Raw genomic sequence first — 19,885 nt, forward strand, 5'->3', positions numbered from 1 at the left:
TATGTGGATATTCGTGATGGAAGTGTCTTCAAAGAAAACCTTAATTCGGAACATTAAGTTAATGTTTTCTTGCCACAAGACGAGACAAGCGATATAAGACTACATTCCCCATGTCCCTTGCGGCGCTGTCCTTGTTTTGATGACGTAGGACGCACAGCCGTGCCTCTGTGCGTCATTTCAGAGGGGACCAGTCAATCGGTCACGTATTATGCGATGATATTAGTGACTAACAAGGCCATAGCCGATTAAAATAGGTGTTTTTTTACTCGTTGAAGTACAGCGGCGCATATAAATGCTATACCGTGCACTGTCGCAATCGTAAAGCGGTAGTTTTATGCCAAATAATTGGCTAATTTGAATCTGACGCGCGGTGTCAACACAAAGGCCTATGTAGCTGGTTAGCATTATCTCCTCAGCTAGCTAGCAAGAGGTTGAACGCCAACCTCAGCTGCAGCAAAGTGACTGGCGTGTCATTTTAATGTTTTATATGTTACGCAGTTAATCTCTCCTGCCGAGAAGACGTTTGAGTGTTTTCTTGCCTCTCCGCTATAATGGAGGAAGAGGGTGCAGTGGTCATGCAGCAGAATTTGGACAGGTGAGTTCAAGTTTATGGCTAACATGCTAATGCCAGCTACGTAGCTCTATGTTAAATGATATTGACAGGAGTGAGGGGAGTCAACGTGAACATCAAATATACTGAATCTCGTTGACTTCAATGTGTGTTATCTTCTCATGCAAACTGCTCACTTTAAACTCGGGTTGGTCAACAATTAACCCTACGCAGGGGTTGTGTTTACATTGTGCAGGTACAGCACATCCACTGTTTCGCCATGAAATGAACAAAGCACTAGGTATATTTTGTAAGAACATATCACGGTGAACTTCATTTCAACGTTGTTGGCGTAATTCTCTTAGGTGTACCTTGTGAACCATAGACTTAACACGTTACTGTGTCAGTTGCATTACTGTCAAAGCATCTCAGGCTTGATAACAATTGACCCCTAGACAAGGAGGCGACTGTGCTGCTCAGTAACATTTCTGTAATTGTCACGGCCACTGCTAACGTCATAGTGGCTCTTAAAGAGTAAAGGGTTGCCTTATCTGGTTAAAAACGTACTGAATGCTATTGCAAGTTTACCTTTATTCGCCTAGTCACATAGTGAACTATTCATAGAATCCTCAGACCTACATAATATTTCAGTTACCTGATAACATATGTGAATTATTTGCATGATCAAACAAAGTAGAGAAAGTCACATTGAGTGTACTCTTAAAACAAAGTGTGAGTGAGCTTGCAGTCACCTTCAGGAAGAAGCACTAGCAGTTATCACCTGTCACTGGGCAGAAATTGAGAGATATTTTACAGGAGATAACATAATAAACAAAATAGAAAGTGAATGCAAGTACTGAGGGGGAATTCCAATATTACTGTCAACTTTCAATCATGCCTCTTCTTTAAAATGAAAATATGGACCATCATGAGAATCCATGAGATACAAAAGCAGTAAGCCTTAATTAGGATGTATGTGTAAGTTTGCAAAATATGGTTTGGCAGGTAGGCCATCCAGTCATTTCCTCTGGGGTAAATAAAATGATTGTTGAGCTTTTTATTGCGCATCAGATTATGACATTTTTTCTCTTTGCTTTCAGCTGACAATACGGCCCAGAGAAGCAGATTTTGCATTTAGACATTTTTATGGAGAGAAAACAACAAACACTGATGAACCTCAAAAATATTTTTGTACAAAGCATCGATTACATAACGATTGAAGAAAATTATGTCATAATATATATTGTTCTTGAATTATTGCCCAGCCCTATTTTTACCTAAGCATTTATTCAGTGCTATCATTATGTAAATTGTAATTCAAGAGAAATAGTTCACTTACTTTGTGTACTTGCCTTTAATCTAACATTTTCTTCACACTGCTAAAATATTATAGCTGTCCAATCTATCTGCAGTACAGTCCTTTGGGGACATCACTGCAGTCTACACCCCTGCAGGTTTTTAAGCAGTACAAGGTTGGGAATGTTCATAGCTGTCATGTCATTTTGCAAACATTGCAGCACAGTCATGTTAGGAAGACTTCCTATTTTTTTGTCTGTGATGACAACAGCCAACCACTATAGAACAGATAACACTTAGCAAGTTAGTATTCTTTGTTTCAGCAACACTAGTTTGTACAGTGATGCAGATCTTTGCTAATGCTACTCTTGGGGAAAAAAAGGTATTGATGCGTACTGAAAGACAAAGGTTGCTCATTCATGTAATGTCATGTAATATCACATAACACAGATTAAATTTACTTGGAAGTGGACAGGTCTCACCAACACATAGCTCAGTGTGATATGACTAACTTTAAGAAACTTTGTAGATCACTGCTAATGTGAGGTTTTTCATTGTATAGATTTGATTAGTATAACCACATGAGGTTATTGGTTTTATAGGATGGAGAGACTGGAAGAAATAGTTACACCCCTCACAAATAGAGAGCGTATATGCATTAAAATTTGGGCTTCATGTGATTACATTTGTGCTGTGTTCAGCAAAAATGTTTCAAGAGGGTTCAGGTACAGTTTAGCCATAGTCAAGTGTTATGCTAACATATCTAACCAGACCTTTCCATCTTTTGTGTAAGTGGTTGTGAGAGGATTCTGCAGCAATCCAAGCACATTGGTGTGCCATTTCACTCAAAATAGTCTCTCTGGCATTTGATAGCTCAGTCAGAGGCGTTTTTAGGAATTTGACACAGCATTTTATATCATTATTGAACTCTTACTTTCGAATCATTTCCCAAGCACATTGTAGGGTAGCAGAAAGGAAGGAAGGGCATGTGAGTTTTGTGAAATGTACTTTAGCTGTGTGTTGTGGGCGTGTGGCAGAGGCAATAACCCATACAGTGTTTGAGGAGCTGATAGCAGGAAGATGTATGTCATGTCCCCTTGCCCACGGTTGTGTACCTAGCCTCTATCACTGACAAACATAAGGCTTCACAGGCTCTTATCTGGTCTGCCACAAGCAGCCAGCTGCCCCTGCAATGCAGTGTTTCTCAAATGGTTGTCGGAGACATATTTTCACAACAGTCTGACCTTTTTATTAGCTCTTACAAAACCTTGTTTTGTCTTTTGTTTTCTAGATCACTAACACTGTTGCTCTTGTATTAGTGGATATATATATAAAATGTCCTGTGGACTTTTGAATGCCCACGGGCTGATACAAATTGATAAAGTTCATGGTTAAACTTAAGATTTGGCATAATTTTGGTATTAAATATTTACTATTTTATTATAATCCAGAGAGAGTGGTATTTTCTTTAAAAATACATCAGTTAAATATTGAAGCCCACAGGTGAATCAATAGACACCCATACTGTATATTTGTTTAGGGGTTGTTTTGCATAATACAGTATGTTTAAGTTGAGAGTTAAGCCTGCATTAATAAGATTACATGGATACAAATTGCCCTCATGGGTGCACAGTGAAAGAAGTTCTCACCTTGGAGAATACTGCATTGTCACACTTGGGGATGAGGACAGTTTGATTTATGACTACGGGCATTATCCAATCAGAAATGAATAGCATTTCAGCAGCTGGAAACCTGTGCTTAATTTTAAATTGGCATCAGTAAAAGCTCTTGCCAAATGATGCTAAAGGTCTTCAGTTGGGTGGTTTAGCTAGCAGACTTGAGTTGTGAAAAACACAAACCATGAGTTAAGGATGTCCTGTTGTACTGTTTCCCCAAAAGTTTTACACCAGATCCTTGCTAGTGTACAGTTCCATTCTGTGAATATTTACAGACGTTACATTAATATTAACATTTTAATGACAAGCCCCATATGTGAAAACAAAAATAAGAGTATATTTATTTTCTGGATTTGTTGATCGTATTCCATCACTGGTCAGTCAGTGGTCATACAGTTATTAATGTTGTTAAGTTAATGATTTTAGGGAACTAAAAATAAGAGCAAATGTGAGTGCTGTTATTTGAGGTGTTGTGTTTTTGATATGCGGGACAGACAGACATTGAAACTGTGATGAAAGATCAGTTCACTGTCTGTTTTGCTGTGGAAAAAAAAACTTTCTAGTAAACTTTCTCTAGTTCCAATGTGACTTACATACATAGGACCCACCTGAGACACAGGTCTCAAGGTATGTATCCATTGGTTCAGTGAATTCCATGCTTCCCATTCATTGTTACTGTAAACAATTATGCAGTGCATTCTGGTAATGAAGCACTGAGTTTCAAGATCCAGTGCATCACATTGGCTGTTGCTCGTTTGCATGAAGTTGAAACTAGGCTACTTTATGCAAATCAGAGGCATATAAATCAGCTACAAACAAAGGCAGCAACAGGACCTGCATGGCATATTTTTTCACAAAAGTCAAAGTTTCTGAATAAGCCATCATGTTTATCTAGTTTGACTGCCTACTGGCATTGCCTAAGCGTGTGATGCTGGGAAGCACTTCGATCCTGCTAATCGGGGGGGGGGGGGCATGTATACCTTCACGAGGGCAGTGTGGCCACTCTCATCAGTCCGGTGTGGACCCACTTCCTGTGAGGCTGCAGGTGCCACTTTGGGAGAAAAGAAAAGGGAGCAATACAGTGAGAATAGTTAATATCGTTCAACTACAACAAAAATTGTGAAAATATCGATTCTCTATATGTTTGTGATTATTGAATTATTATTATTTTTATTTTTTAAACTTTACCTGCAATCTGATCATTCTTTTAACTCCTTTTTCTGAAATTTTGCAAGGAGCACCTGGATTGTGGCCAATTTATGATGAAATAATGTTCTATCTACTTTCAGATTATGGCTTCATTATGTGGGGTGATGCACAATAAAGATACAGTTCTGCACTTCCATAGCTCATCAAAATACCATTCACAGCTCAAGTGAGAGACATGAGTTTGGCCAAGCCATACAGATAGCTGCTGCTCAAAGTCCTGCTACTGCAGCTCTATCTTTTTGTATCAAAGTCACTTATGATGATAATTGTATAACAATCATCCATTATTGGTGAGTGGTGTTGTCACCAGAAAGCAGTCACATACTATAATTGTTTTTGGGGCAACCAGAAAACTAGTACCTTCTACCTTAGATGTTGAAAAGGTGTTGGTTAAATTGCTGGTGCCAATATGAACAAAAGATGTTATTGGTTTTATATCATCTTGCAGGTATGATGTCATTATGAATGAAAGGTTTTGATTTTTAACGTGAGCTGGGGAAAGCTATTGTCACCATCTATTATTTTAAATGAATAGGCTTATTTTGAGCCAGTTTCCACATCAAATTGCAGGCATTCTCTGTACATGGGAGACCATTTTGTACACTTTCAGCTTAGGCTTATCTGCCAAGGTGCTCTGTTAAACAGGGTTGAGGCGACATCGAGCTCGAGATTAAAGTATTGCACAGAGGATAGCATTTCAGTGCCGTTGTATTAGGTCCTGTCAGGCTGTGGGGCTGGGTTACAGGAATAGGAGCCAGAGAATTTAAGGGAGCAGTGGGTTTTGTTCTCATCTGTCATGCTCTTCTGGAGGCATCTGTCCAGTGTTGTACTCAACTGCATATCTTCACTATGCATAGCTTTATCAATTGCTGTTTTCCTTTTCTTATTTGCCAGCTTATGAAAAATATTGATTGATGTAGTACCATGTAGCTTTGAGAATGGTGCAGGCTCACTTATCTGTCAGATGCAAAGTTTAGGAGCGGAGTTACAGGGTGAGTTTTGTAAGGGCAGTGGACACAAGAGGCTTAATGTTTCCGTCAGACTCAGATTCACCATGTGTGTCTGCCCTGGCCCTTAAACCGACCATGTTACTCGAGTGCCTCAACCCAAGCGCTCCTCTCCTGCATTGTCATGTTTTATTCAGCATCAGGGGAGTGTTGGAAAAATCTTCCATTGCAGATAGGCAGCAACCTGAGCAAATAATCCAAGTTGGCCATCCACTGCCTTTCACAGAGGACCCCCTCTACTCCCCTGTGGCTGCACTAACAACCTAGACCTCAGGATGATGATGACAGAAGGCCACAGATTTGATATACATTATTCAGCTGTGGGAGCAGTAGGGTTGAAATGTACACAGCATACTATGGTGAGTCAGCTACTAAGTACATTGATACCCGTTTAGAAAAGCCGTCAAAGGTGGGCACAATCTTACTTTATAATACAAATAATTTAAATGACTTGAGAATTCACCAACCTGTCTAAAATAATTATGGTCATTTTATTATTTCCTAATAGCAAACAGTTTTGGGGCATGTTTGCTCGCACTGACGGAAGTCTCTAACAGTCAGGGACCCCAAGGGTGCCAAAAAAAAATACCTTCAGTGTATATAACAGTTCAAATAAAAATTGGACTTGTCTATACAGTATTGTTGATCCACATACAGTGGGACACCAGCCTAGTGAACATTTCAGCCAATTATACCATACTGATTAATTATGTAAAATCATTATAATGTCACTGTTAGAAATGTTTTGTGTTAAGGTCAAGGGATGTGAATATCAAATTTCCTTCCAATTTTGCAGAGAGTCAGTTAAATTGAGAGACAGCACAGCAGGGAAGGAAAAAGTGGGAGAAAAATGTACTTCCATGTAAGTGGTAGAATAGATGCTATACAGTGTTAGAAGGTGTATTGGGGGGGAAACGGGTAGAAAGAATGTGATTGGGTACTTCTGGGCAGAAAAAGGGTGTAAAGAAACATGGCCTGAAGTCAGACAGAATAAGGCATTTGTCTGGATGTCACCAGAAAGGGGAACAATCACCTCAGTTCGTCTTCATCCTGAGATATCTCCCTCTACCGTCCCCTCATGATAAGCCATGGTTCTTTAGAATAATTTATTTGCACTCCCTATGAATCCCATAGTCAATCTGGGGTTTTAGTATATGTGTGATTTATTTTAAAAGCAATGTCAGGGATGTAGCCCAAACTACAAGAAAATAATTGGTTTTCTATCCTTGACATTGGTTTTAACAACAAGTAGAGCCTGACATTTTGATATGACCTGAAAACTAATTTCCTTGTATTAGTTGTTTCCATCTGGCAGAATAAAGGACCTGTCTTTATATGTGCATTGAACACTTCCTGTGGTCAAATATGCTTGACAAGCAGTCGGTATTATATCTTGTTTGCGTACAAAGATTATGTATTGATCTTGGGTGATTTTATGCATGGACAATGGTCTAGAGTGATATTTTGTGTGTGTCAATCAAGGCTAGGGCTGCATGATATGAGAAAAATCTGCAATTTGCAATTACATTGGTCAATATCGCGATGATGATATAATTTGCGTTGAACAAATGTTAAGGTTGTCAGAGAAGACAAAGTCCATAAACTCCAGTTAGTACCACAACTCATTGTGAAACCCATTGTGTAGAAGCCCTTGGGTAAGGAAGCTATGGACCCTAACTTGTTTTTACTGGAACTTTATTTTCTCTCTCAACACAGGCTACTGTAGGCTGTAGCCTATGCCAGAAACAATAACAACCTGCGCTTCAGTTCACTCGCTCTCTCATTCTCTTATCTTCGCTCACTCCCCTTCCCAGTCCTCTGCAAGTACACACGCACGCACAGAAGCACACCCACTTCCTGACTCTCTGCCAATCACAGTAACACAAACAGGCACTGTCAGTCGGGTCAGCGACCCGACTGACAGGCATGGCATGATCACGGAACCCAGCAAACCATTTCGAGGTACATCGATGAAGCCTCCAATTAATCCTATAGACCCTTAAATCCTTACAAAATGGTCCTGTTGCACCAGCAAAAGTCCAGACGATCCAACTGAGTCAAATATTTATTCCAAAACATGTTATTACATCCATAAATACCCATGGACAGCTACTGCATCATCTTAGTTCCAACATCTCTCTTACTTCGGTTATACTTGTCTTGTTTCAAAATGGCGTTGAACACTTCACCTTCTATTGACACCATGTGACCAATCGGGAGCTTCCCTGCTCTGCACCACACATTTAGCAACTGAGTGTGTCTAAAGAACAAACCAATCCTAAGCGGCTCTTCCCATTTTTAATTTTTCACTTCCCATATTTTATACCCAACAAAGAGCTGAATCTGGGTGAATGCTTTGCGTGTGTTAATTTGATGTGTGTGCCAGGAAGGCAACCATTTGAGAGACTTTGATAAGGGAAAATGGCCTCACCAACACTTTTCTTACTAATACGTTGAAATAAATTGAATCTAAAACCAGACTTTCAATGAATGTTAGTCTTGTTCTTCTTCACTTTCTCTACATCTAGCACAATGTACCAATGCTCTGACACACATGCCTCAATGACTAATAATTGCTGTGCATTGTACAAGAATTTCTGCAGCATATATGACAGTCCATATTGGTTTATTCTTTCTCTTCTGCCAAAATTGTACTGCAAATTCTGTTTTTATGACTTTTCTTTGAGCAATCATGGTAAAGACAATACAGGCAACAAAGGACTGAGTCTGGCGTGGTTATAAACAAGGGTCCCTGCCTTTGATCTGTGCAAAGCAGCTCAAAGCTTCTTAATTATGTACAAATACATTACCAAGGTAAAGAGACTACTCATGAATACATGAAGGAGCAAAGGAAAGAGAAGGCAGCATTGACATGTTACAGACACCAAATGCAAAGAACAAACCACCGAGAACAAACAACAATGTAAAAGGAATACTCCCATTACCAGTTTAGGTCCTGTAACTATACTATATTGTGTTGATGTGCATTAAGAGGCAGGCATTCAAAATATTTTCACAAACTTAACTGGAGAAATTCATTTATACAATAGTTATTTATTTATAAATCTACAACCTTATCCCTGCCCATCATTATGTGTCTCACCTGGGTGTATGTTTTTTTTTTTTGTTTTTTTTTTAGGAGCTGCTGGGTGTGCTTTGCCACAGAGGAGGACGACCGCACAGCAGAGTGGGTGCGACCATGTCACTGCCGTGGCTCCACCAAGTGGGTTCACCAGGCTTGCTTGCAGCGCTGGGTGGATGAAAAGCAGCGGGGCAACAGCACAGCTCGCGTGGCCTGCCCTCAGTGTAATGCAGAATACCTCATCGTCTTTCCTAAATTAGGTGGGTTGCATCTCATAAGGTATAGAAGTGGGAGTAACAACTTTAAAATAACAAAACGTCCCCTGAAGAGGATTTAAGTCCAAATTTATTTTTGAGAGGCCACACATGAGATAAGTGTAGATGAAAAATGTTGTTTACAGAATAAAATGTATTTACGGCATTTTGGTACGTTACATAATGGGTGCTGAGGTTGAATAGATAGCCCCTCCTGTCAGCATGCAGTTTTTCCTTGTTCTCATGAGCTTTAGAAGCTAAGTGGTCGTCGCTCTTATTTTTTGCAGGGTCTGTGTGTGTGTGTGTGTGTGTGTGTGTGTGTGTGCGTGTGCGCGCGTTTGTATTTTTTTATTTTTATGTGATGAGTGTTTTTAATCTGCCCCCACCATCCGCTGGCCTGAATTTTTGTTCCCATGCATTTGTTTATTTGTCCTCATCTCCACAATATTAACATTGACAGCCTTGACATTGACAACGCTTTTTTAGTTTTTACTTGAAATGTACATGTGGAGAGACTTTCTAATGGCAGGTTTATAAAGTGAAGTGCCATAACCTAGCTCATAAATTTCAATTTAATCTACTGGTTTTTTTTTTCCAAAACGTAATGACTACTATAATTTTCTACCAGCTGTCAACAATGAAACAACAGTATCAAGCAAATTTCTGCGAAATAGACTGCTGGGCTTCCTGGTGAGGGTTCTCTTAATAGTTGCTGCTTGTAACTGCACCCAAAGGTCTGAGAGATTTTCAGTTTGTCTTGCCGGAGTGCATGTTTGTTTACTCTGGAGCCAGCATAGGTTCTGTGGTGATCTGGGTAAATATCTCCTCTCAGCCTGTCGAGGAACAGAAGTGTGCTCACATGTTACACAGCCCAACTTCTGGCTGATTGATCAGCAGCAGTTTAGAGAAGCATTTGCTTCAATTATCTTAACACGTCAGAGTGACGAGGGCTCCATTTGTTCCCAAACACAAGCTATGACTCATGTTATGAAAATACACGCTATTCTGCATGCTCATTCTGGTGCTCAGTTTTCAGTTGCTGTCTGTCTTCGTTCCCCTTATACCTCTTGTGTCCTGTCGTCATTCCTTCGTTACATTGAAGTTTGTGGTGAAAAAAATATTCAGTGCACAGCAGAAAAATAATGTCAGTCCACCATGAGGTAATGAATATTACATGACATGTTATTCCTTCAATTATATTTGGATATTCCCTCACGTGGACTGTTTATTTTGCTAACCCTGGGTTCTGAGAACAACATAAGTGTTTTTCTTATGGATTCAAATTTGATATAAGGCCCAGCTGTGCTCATTGTGCCCCTGGGTAATTACTTCAGATGGTGTTATGGGTTTTTAGGCAGTACATTTTGAACTTGGGTTCAAACTGTTTTTTTAAAGTTCGAGTTTGAAAGTTTGAACTTTCTCTCCAAAGTTCGAATGAATGTCTAAATTTAGGACAACAAAAATAAGACAGCCCTGCTCATGAACACTTGCACATATATAAGGTGAATAGTTCACACATGCAGAGGGACCTTCCACTACTGTCTTTTGAATCTCAAGGAGAGACGATGCAATTTGGAACAGGAACTGGCCACAAGACGTTAGTCTGCAGAAGGACTGGCCTCTCTGGTAAACAGGCTCATGTTTATTTATAGTGACCGAGGCTGTGCTGTCACTCACACTGGTGCTATAAGCAGAAGGCGGCTCAGCTTCTTTAGACACTTCCTCCTTAGAAAATAGCCCTGTATATGTCAGTTTCTGCCTCTGAGAGCAGAGTATTGGCACTTTGCTGGTTGCTGGGTGTTTGCAAATATTTCTCTACGTCATGTAGCGTGACCTTTAAACGCATGAAACATGTGAATGAACTGTTATATATTACCAATTCTTTGAACAATTTAGAAATATCTGTATTGGACAAAATTATGTGGAGTCAGAAATACGGTACTTGCATGAGACGTGCAATATTGTCTTTTATGTTGTCCCTTTTCCAAAAAGCAAGCACAAATTAGAATCCACTGGCTTGATTATACTTTTAATTGTTCCCTTTCCTCCATTTTTGTCATGAAAGTTGTCCTGCAGTTTTGAGAGAACCCTCACAAATTTGTCATCAAAATGTGCCGTTTGACTGGAAATAGTTTACTTTGTCTTTTTTAAGTGAATAACTGTGGCAAAATAATTATGTGAAACTGTGAAAGAATTCCTGCAGGAATGAATGTGAATCACAAATCAATGGCATATGGAATTTCCTACCTAAACACAAGAGAAAAAGATAAACAAACCGTTCTTTTTATAACTGGTTGTTATAAAAAAAAAAAGGGCTGGCCAAGAAATTCCTAACCACATCATCATAATGATGTGTGGTTTGGTCAACACTAGGGCTTTTTGATTAGGGATGCAATGATTAATAGATATCTAAATCTAACTGTCATTTATTTTAACACTTGATTAATTGGATTGAGTTTTTTTTTATATAATTAAAAGAAATAGTAAATAATAAAGAAATCATTCAAACAATTTTGGTTTGTGGACAAAACAAGCCATCTAAGAACATTATGTCAAGGAAGGTTTAGGGAACTGATTGATAGAGAAAATATGCGGCATATTATTCAATTATGTAAAAAATTGTTAGTTGTAGCCCATCGTTTGATGTTGTGCTACTGTTTTATAGCACCATATGTGAAAAGTTAGGTATATATTTGTTTGGATTCTCTCAGTTTAGGTGATGGAGCACGAGTCTGTGCTGCTGTACTGTGAGCCTGTTGAGGAAAAGACTCTCCTAGTCTGAAGTTTCAAGTCAGAAATATGTGTTATATTTTAACCATTCTGTGCCATGTAAAATATGATTATTTTTTATTAAGGTCTAAATCTTAAAGTTACTGCAATCCTCCAGGAGGGATGTATTTCAGAAAGACTTGTCAGAGTGCTAATACTTTCTGTTAAACACAGAAATAGGATAACGGAAGACTAAATTGGAAAAGGAAGTGGTCAGTCCTAGTTTGTTAACCTGCCACTTAAGCTGATGAAAATAATTCTGTTAATGTAAATAAACAATGCTCTTGACAGCAACAACTTTTTCCCCCAACGGATGAATTTCTCAGAGATTTGTAATAAGTTATTTGCATAGAGCTAGTTAAGTAAACCTGAGAGGCATCTCCACCACAGGGAGACATGTCGGATGCTGAGGGAACCGTGATGCTGGATGTCTCTGGTAGAGTGGAGTCGGAGTAAAATTGGGTCACGTGAAAAGAGCCGACAGGGCTCATCAAAAGCTGAAAGGAGATAAGTGGGGTGATGCTGCCGCTCTGCTGTTGAAACCAGTAAATCACAGATGTCCTTCAATGTTTCACAGTGTTTTTTTTAAAAGCTGCTGTTTGTGATGTTGTGTTTTAGCTAACTCCCTGTCTATTTCTTCCATTAGTGTCCCGTCCCCCCCCCCCAACCACACATCACCTCATGAACATCTTTGGTGAGAGGGGGCACATTTATTTACAAACAGCCTCACCTCCTATAGTTTGTTCAGCTGTTTGTGGCGTTTAAGGTCCCTTAAATGTTTACAACTCTACATTAGACGTCTGCTTGGACAGGTTGTGCCTTATAATGCATCCTTTCCTGCAGAGCACGACATGCAAATAATGCAAATTAGCATATTTGTCCGAACATGACCTTAAAGCACAAAATGCAAAAGTGCACTTGACATACCAAATATTTGATTTCTTAATGATAGTTTTAGGGTTAGATTTAATTTTCCATTCATTTTCTTTCCCATATCTGTCTTGACTGGTTAGATACATTCTGAAGTGTATTACTCTACAGTATCTTGTTTTATATGACTGTTTCTCATAAATGCAGGAGTGTACATTTCTCCATGTTTTACCTGAGATTCTATTAGTAACATTGGTTAAGACTGGAGCTGCAGGAGACACAGGGCTCAAAGTGAGCAGGACTACAGCGTTGTCTGTTTTGCTGCATCATTGCTGCAGTGTTTCCTTTTTATATTCCGTCCATGCGTTCATTATTATAGCTTTACAGACTCACTCACACCTTATATTTATGATTTGCGTGTTGTTCAGACAAGCAGTCGCTGTACTGTCTTTATTTTGAATATACTGTAATTTTACTGACTTGGCCTATGTATCTGTGGTATTCAGCATCTTTAATCAGTCCTCAGAATAATAGCAATTTCACAGCTTGGTGACAGCACTTGGATGACGACTTTTAAGTTGAGTGATGGTGGCAGAGCTGTGGACAGGTAGAGACAGGGAGCACTGTTGGGAAGCTGCTACACTAGTTATTTTCTCATGGTTGCTGCTGAGGCCAACTCATTTCTACAGGTATAACGGGCATTACTCACGCTTACCTCGCCTGGTTGGACTCTTGCCTGCCACCAGATTAGATGGAGGTTGATTTGGAAGCCACAGATCAACATTTCTATTAACCTAGGTTTTGATTGTTTTCACTGGCAATGCAAGTAATACTGCAGCCCACTAAGAGCAGTGTAGATGTGTGCTGTCCTGGCCACCAGCACCTGCTGCAGAGCCAAAGCCAACCTATCATGCAAATTTGGCTGGCAATACACCACAGAGGGTGGTGTGTCCTTGCTGCTTTGTCTTTACATACTCATTCCCTAGCGAGAATAAACAAGCCAGCTGGAACAGTGTGCAGAGCCTGTGTGCCCATTACTGAAGACCTGCAGTTGCACTTTTCCCTTCTCTCCTTTACTTCCCCTTCCCTCCTGTTAAATTATTTTAATTATGAAATCCGTTGCCAGTGGCTGAAATGAATTGCTCAGCTCCGTCTTGCCAGTGGACATTAGAGGCGACCTGGTTCTCTTTAGCAGTGATGTCGTAGTGCTTGGGCAGGGTGAAAGTGGAAGAGATTCCAACACTGTCATCAAAACATGCCATATTAATGTGCTTCAAGCCTAGCAAGATCAATCTGGATGGTAAACACAGATGCAGTAAAAGGGAGCTTTGGAAAGCATCAAAAAGCTGGCAGTAGACAGGAGAGGGCCACTATGTTTATGGCTACTTTAGAAATAAGTGTGATAGTTCCGTTGTTAGTTAAAAAGCTTTAGAAGTGCCAAATGCTTCTTGGGCTTCTTCCTCAACAAGTGGGCTGGAGCACTGCTGAGAGAAATCTCTCTCTCGCATGAGCTGCTTAAAATACTACACAGAACTGTGCCCCAAACTCTTGCTTTTATAGAGTGACTGTACTCGGCTGTAGAAATAGGTTTACAGCTAACAGCGGTTGAATTGTACACAACCTGTGGCAGGTACTTATGGGTGACGCTCTGATGGTGGCCAGGCTATACAAACAGCTTCATAAAGTCCATCCTATGTTCAAAACCCATGTCCAAAAATGACCACTGAGCCTTGGAAAGATTTTGGAAAGCTTTTTTTACACTTGACATATAGGCTAATGTTAAAGTCAACCTCTCACCACGTTGGTTTTCCATGCAATGCATCCTCTGAGGTGTTCACATTCACTCGATCAACATCAAAATATCGCTGAGATAGTCGGCCACCCGTGCCAATAATCCCTCCTACCAGCAGCCTGTGACGGTCTGCAAAACAGTCAGTCATCCTAAGCTTAAAGTGATGAAAGCTTTCCGCTCTTTGTGCTATCTGTACGCCAGCCTTACTGCAACAGCAAATATCAGTGCTGCGAAGAAATGGACCAGATGAGAAAGTGTTCTTTAAACAAGTCTTGCGTTCACAATGACTCGGCACTCTTTTATTTCCTCTCGCAGTTTTATTACTCCTCTGACAGAGAAATGTCAAAATCCTATTTTGCAAAACTGTGACCCTAAATGTCACCCGTCTCATGAGTAAAGTCGCTGACCTCTGACCACTTTTAATATTTTCCTGCATCATACATCAATTAAATTAAGAGAAAATGGTTTTATACCATGCTTTAAGATTATATTTAAATTTAGTCCGTATTTGAATTGTGAGCCAGAGGCAACAGCTTAAAAATTCAAACCTTTTTTTTTGCTAAATATTTACTTGCACTAACTGCCAGGTGTATTTGTTGAGTGGAAAACAGACCCACCCTGTTCAGCCAGAACCATACATGTTTACCAACAACTGATTTTAAACACAAATTACTTTTTTGGAGCTATTTTCAAATATTCACAACCTTACTGCAACCCACAGTACCTAGAGAGAGAGAGAGAGAGAGAGCTATAGAAGGCAAATAAGCATTTCATTAACTAACTACATACTTAATAAGGTTTAAATACTTCTTAATAAAACTCCTTTTTACACCATTAAGTACTATTTCCACACAGTGTGACCAAGCCAACATCAGTGATATCTAAGATTATGCCCCACACTTGAAGATAATTGGCCAATTTTCAGTTCTTATACAGCTTTGGATTTTAGGCTGATTTGCACTGATTATTTGGCCAAATTATCCTGTAGTGTAAGAGTGTAACCTGTACAAGACTCTGTTGATTCCGTCTTCACAAAACATCGCACACACAACAGCTATTAACTAACGACACTGACAGTCCCCCTCCATGTCTGTTTATATTCTGAAGTCACGTTAAATCACGCGGGTTTCTGTGAGATCCCAAATCCCTGGAAACTGCTCCCTGAAATGGTTTGATTCAACACCAAATGCGTGGTCCTGCGTCTTGAAAAGTGTGGGGCAGGCTTTAGGGATTTCTAGTATTTTCATTTTCATTGAGAAAGGTAAAACTACTGCTTAAAAACGTCATCTGAAATAATCATAGTCGGGCCTAAAATCATCAGCCAAAGCTTGTTTTTAATCAACTCACTGAACTTATGCTAGCTGATTTAGCTGGCTTACTGCAGCTAGTAACATCTGTCATCATTTGAACTTCTCATAAGCTGTTTTTAGCCATAAAATAAAAAAAGGTGGGGTAAAATCAGGAAATAATTTAGTCCCAATTTTAACAGCGCATATGAGGATGGAAAGCTTGGCAGTTAATAATAAGGGTAATAAAGGGCTATATGATCAGTCAGTGACATAAATCTCTCATGTGAGACACCCAGAACTGTGTCTAGTTTGGCAGAACATTGTGTCTATGTTGGACGACACATCAGTGATGAAAATATGAACGAGATGGAGCAGAAAATAGGTAATAGGGCCTTTAAACCCAGACAGCTGTGTGCTGCTGATCTCGTCATGGAACTGCGTCACATCCACTGCTGTGTTCTGTGCCTGTTCCACAGGCAGCATCCTGCTCGCCTCCCACCGACTCCTGGGCGAGTTATTAATAGCACGTGGATGAGTCTGTCTGAACGAGGAAATCAGGTTGTCTTCCTGTAAATATTACATGATTTCCCTGGAGTCGTCTTGGAATGCCAGAGAGGAGGGTGTAGCAGAGTTATTTTTATTATTTTTTTTTCAAAGATCTTGCTCAAGGCAAGTTTGGATTCAAGATTAATCCTCATTATTACTTGCCGAGAATCGGCCCAGTTATTTTTAATCTGGGTGGAACCTGCCTGAGAGGCTTCTCCCAGTCTGTCAATAAAGCACAAGGTGTGCACCCATACCTGTCATGCTTCAAACTCTGCTAAAGCCTTTAGGAACAAACGGAACACAACGTTGCAATTTTCTCTTCCTGTAAACCAACAGATCACACATTGTTTCTCCCTGCGCTTCCTCATGTCTTCATTTCTTTAATTATTTTAAAGATACTTTGTTGTGTAGTTCCTGCTGCACTTGACCTGTCAGCTCGACTCAAGAGAGTTTGTCTCATGACCCCCTCGCTGATGTTGACGTTGAGTCTGTGTTTCCTAAAGCGTCTTACACTTTACTTTACTAACATTTGCTCTCAGGCACATCCACGTTTTTATTAATGGGTGGATAACAAACAAAGGTATTTTAACTGTTTGCAGAGATGTTCCTGTTTCGCTTAAAAGAGGATGTGTACCATCAAACGCTGACACTTTGAAATTAAAGTTGTGACATGTACCGTTTCTTAGCTCCTCGCTTTTCTCTCCTTCAGGTCCAGTGGTCTACGTGTTGGACCTCGCCGACCGGCTCATCTCTAAGGCAGGACCCTTTGCGGCTGCTGGCATCATGGTGGGCTCCATCTACTGGACTGCTGTCACATACGGAGCTGTGACCGTCATGCAGGTCGGCCCAATGATGAGAACCTTTTATGTGCACCGGCAAATGAAATGTATACTTGGAGTTAGTTGTAGGAAACTGTAGATAATTTGCCTTTGGTTGAGTCATAATCACCTGATGTGTTAAGTGCTTTGAATGGTCAAAACTATGAAAAACACTGACTTAACACAGACACGTGCTGTCACTCATAGCTGTCAGCAGGGACGGAAAGAAAAACAGAAATACTTCATAAAAATTCATGCCGGCTTAAAGTCATCAATATCTTAAGAATATGTCAACTGCTTTTCTCTCACTTAGACGTTTTCTGACTGGAAACTGAAGTTTGTCTCTCCTCGCACCACAGTCCATCAAGAAAATCAGCGATTTTACATCATGGCACACAGTTGTTAGTCCACTGTTGCCTGCATCAGTAAGTTCAACTGTGTTTGAAAGTCTGTACCAAAGGCAGCAGTAGACCCGCAGTTTAAGCCTCACATTAAGCATCTAAGTCTTATTTTTCCTTCTGTCCCTGCTGGCGGCCATGTCATCGGCGAGTGTCCGTGTCTCGGCAGTCACAGAAACAGTGGCGCGCTCTGCATAATCAGTGTCGGTGCCTCACACAACCACAGCTTCTACAAACCTGAAGTGTCCCTCAAAATGAAGTTGAACCAGCGGTCGTTCGTGGCTGTAGTTTTGTGCTTAAACCGCGCTCTCTGCTGTGCAGGTGGTGGGTCATAAAGAGGGCCTGGACGTCATGGAGCGGGCTGACCCCTTGTTTCTGCTCATTGGCCTGCCCACCATCCCCGTCATGCTGATCCTTGGCAAGATGATCCGCTGGGAGGACTACGTCCTGCGTCTGTGGAGGAAGTATTCTAACAAACTGCAGATCCTCAACAGTATCTTCCCAGGTCAGGACGCACATGTCGTGTGTTTGATTTACAGCCAATAATCCAGGAATAATGTTTTTCTTTTAAACCCTACACTTTGAATGTTGTGACGTTAAAAAAAAAAAAAAAAAAAAACAGTTTGACAAAAACTATTTGTCGCACATCTGTGAAGGGATTGGCTGCCCGGTTCCTCGGATCCCCGCAGAGGCCAGCCCCCTCGCGGACCACGTGTCGGCCACGCGCATCCTGTGCGGCGCCCTCGTCTTCCCCACCATCGCCACCATCGTCGGGAAGCTCATGTTCAGTAGTGTCAACTCCAACCTGCAGAGGACCATCCTGGTGGGTTCCGCTCACACAAACACGACTCTGGAGTCGATAACAAACCTGGCTGTCGCACACATGATTTAGGAACGTGGCGATGTGAGGGAAGTTTCTCCTGCTATGTTCTCACCTCAGACATTAACCAAATATTACACAATTACGGTCACCTTTTCTAATAATCCCTGCCCGTAGTTGGACAGAAAACAACCAGTAAGTGTGTGGTCATAGAGGCTGAAGTCCTGCTGTAGACTCTACACACGTCCCCACAAACCATATTCAGAAATTCATCTTCCTTCTATTTGTGCTGCAGCTAAATGTACTCGTGTTTATGGGATGTGAGCATATTTCAGTTAATGTGATTGCGAGTTTAGCGCAGCTTCAGTGGCTTTGATGTTTGGAACTTCAAAATTGCTCATTTTGTGTGTTTTATCTGTACAGGGAGGCATCGCCTTTGTTGCCATCAAGGGAGCGTTTAAGGTTTACTTCAAACAGCAGCAGTACATGAGGCAAGCCCACCGTAAGATCCTCAACTTCCCTGAGCAGGAGGAAGCCTGAGGAGGAGGAGGGAGGGAGGGAGGGAGGACGACTGGATGGACAGATGGACAAAACACATACACACTCGCGCACACACACACACACACACACACACACACGCGCGCCTCTGCTGAAGCCGTCGGGAGGGGATAAAAACGTCAGACCCAGAGAGGGAAGTGACTTTAGATCAGCGTCATCCTCATTTATCTGCTCCGATCCACGCCTCTGCAATCACCTGCTGATTTTAATCTTCCGATGCGTTTTTTTTGTTGGATGAAGACGGATCAGACAGATGGAAACACACACACACACACACACACACACACACACACACACACACACACACACTCTAACTACATGAAGAACTTGTGCAGAGTGGATGTCGCATAACTAATAACTTGTTGTGAACTTAATTGTATTTTAAAGGAGGAAAGAGAGAGAAAAAAATGTTGGGCGTGTGTAATTATAAAGTTTTATATTAATAATAATAATAATAATAATAATAATAAATGATTATTTTATAATGTTTATTTTGCAGATTTAAAAAAAGAAAGAAAGAAAAGAAGTCCCCTTTTGCCAATGTTAGAGGGTTCATTAGAATGAGGAAACGTTTGAGTTTAGTGTGTGGAATGTATTAATGATTAAACAATAAAACGCGTGAAACAGTTGAATCCCGACGCAGTGCATTTACCGCAGTCATGAAGAAAACGTCCCGAGCTCCCGACGCTGACCAGAGGGGTGATTTTCATTTTTGAGTGTTTCCTTCGCTTAAGTTGGCAGTGTGTTCACGTCGTGTAGCTCTATCTTATCTGTGGAGTGTATAAAAGCGCTGTTTTGTTTTTGAGCCCCTGTTGCCATGACACCGTCTTCACCAACTGCGTGGACTTCTTTTTGTGCTTTGACGGGATAACAATTTTTTTTTTTATTCTTTAAAGCTTTGAGTGACATTGGACATGCTGATCACGGTGTGAATGTCTGTTTTTTTTCCTG

The 19,885-nt window shown here is 40.6% G+C and overlaps 1 protein-coding gene across 2 annotated transcripts; it reads left to right on the forward strand.

Moving 5' to 3' along the window:
* The first annotated feature begins 169 nt into the window (after positions 1–169).
* On the forward strand, positions 170–19,389 carry marchf5 (membrane-associated ring finger (C3HC4) 5). Of its 2 annotated transcripts, none has more exons than XM_058652204.1 (6): positions 170–595; positions 8,878–9,080; positions 17,050–17,180; positions 17,878–18,061; positions 18,213–18,379; positions 18,800–18,948. In XM_058652204.1, exons 1-6 carry the CDS (start codon positions 552–554, stop codon positions 18,914–18,916), a joined length of 846 nt encoding a protein of 281 aa, XP_058508187.1. In that variant the 5' UTR covers positions 170–551; the 3' UTR covers positions 18,917–18,948. The 2 variants fall into 2 exon arrangements, with proteins under 2 accessions (XP_058508187.1, XP_058508186.1); XM_058652203.1 differs by lacking the exon at positions 170–595 and adding an exon at positions 8,545–8,661 and having other exon boundaries at positions 18,800–19,389.
* Positions 19,390–19,885: the final 496 nt, after the last annotated feature.

The sequence above is a fragment of the Solea solea genome, chromosome 15, assembly GCF_958295425.1.
Source record: "Solea solea chromosome 15, fSolSol10.1, whole genome shotgun sequence".
Taxonomy (NCBI): domain Eukaryota; kingdom Metazoa; phylum Chordata; class Actinopteri; order Pleuronectiformes; family Soleidae; genus Solea; species Solea solea.

Bases quoted from the DNA above. Each gene is read 5' to 3' on its own strand.
- marchf5 (XM_058652203.1), top strand. From the start codon at position 8,576: ATGAAGGAGCAAAGGAAAGAGAAGGCAGCATTGACATGTTACAGACAC. The intron at 8,662-8,877 runs GTAAAAGGAATA...TTTTTTTTTTAG, and splicing joins CACCGAGAACAAACAACAAT to GAGCTGCTGGGTGTGCTTTG. The intron at 18,380-18,799 runs GTGGGTTCCGCT...TTATCTGTACAG, and splicing joins ACCTGCAGAGGACCATCCTG to GGAGGCATCGCCTTTGTTGC.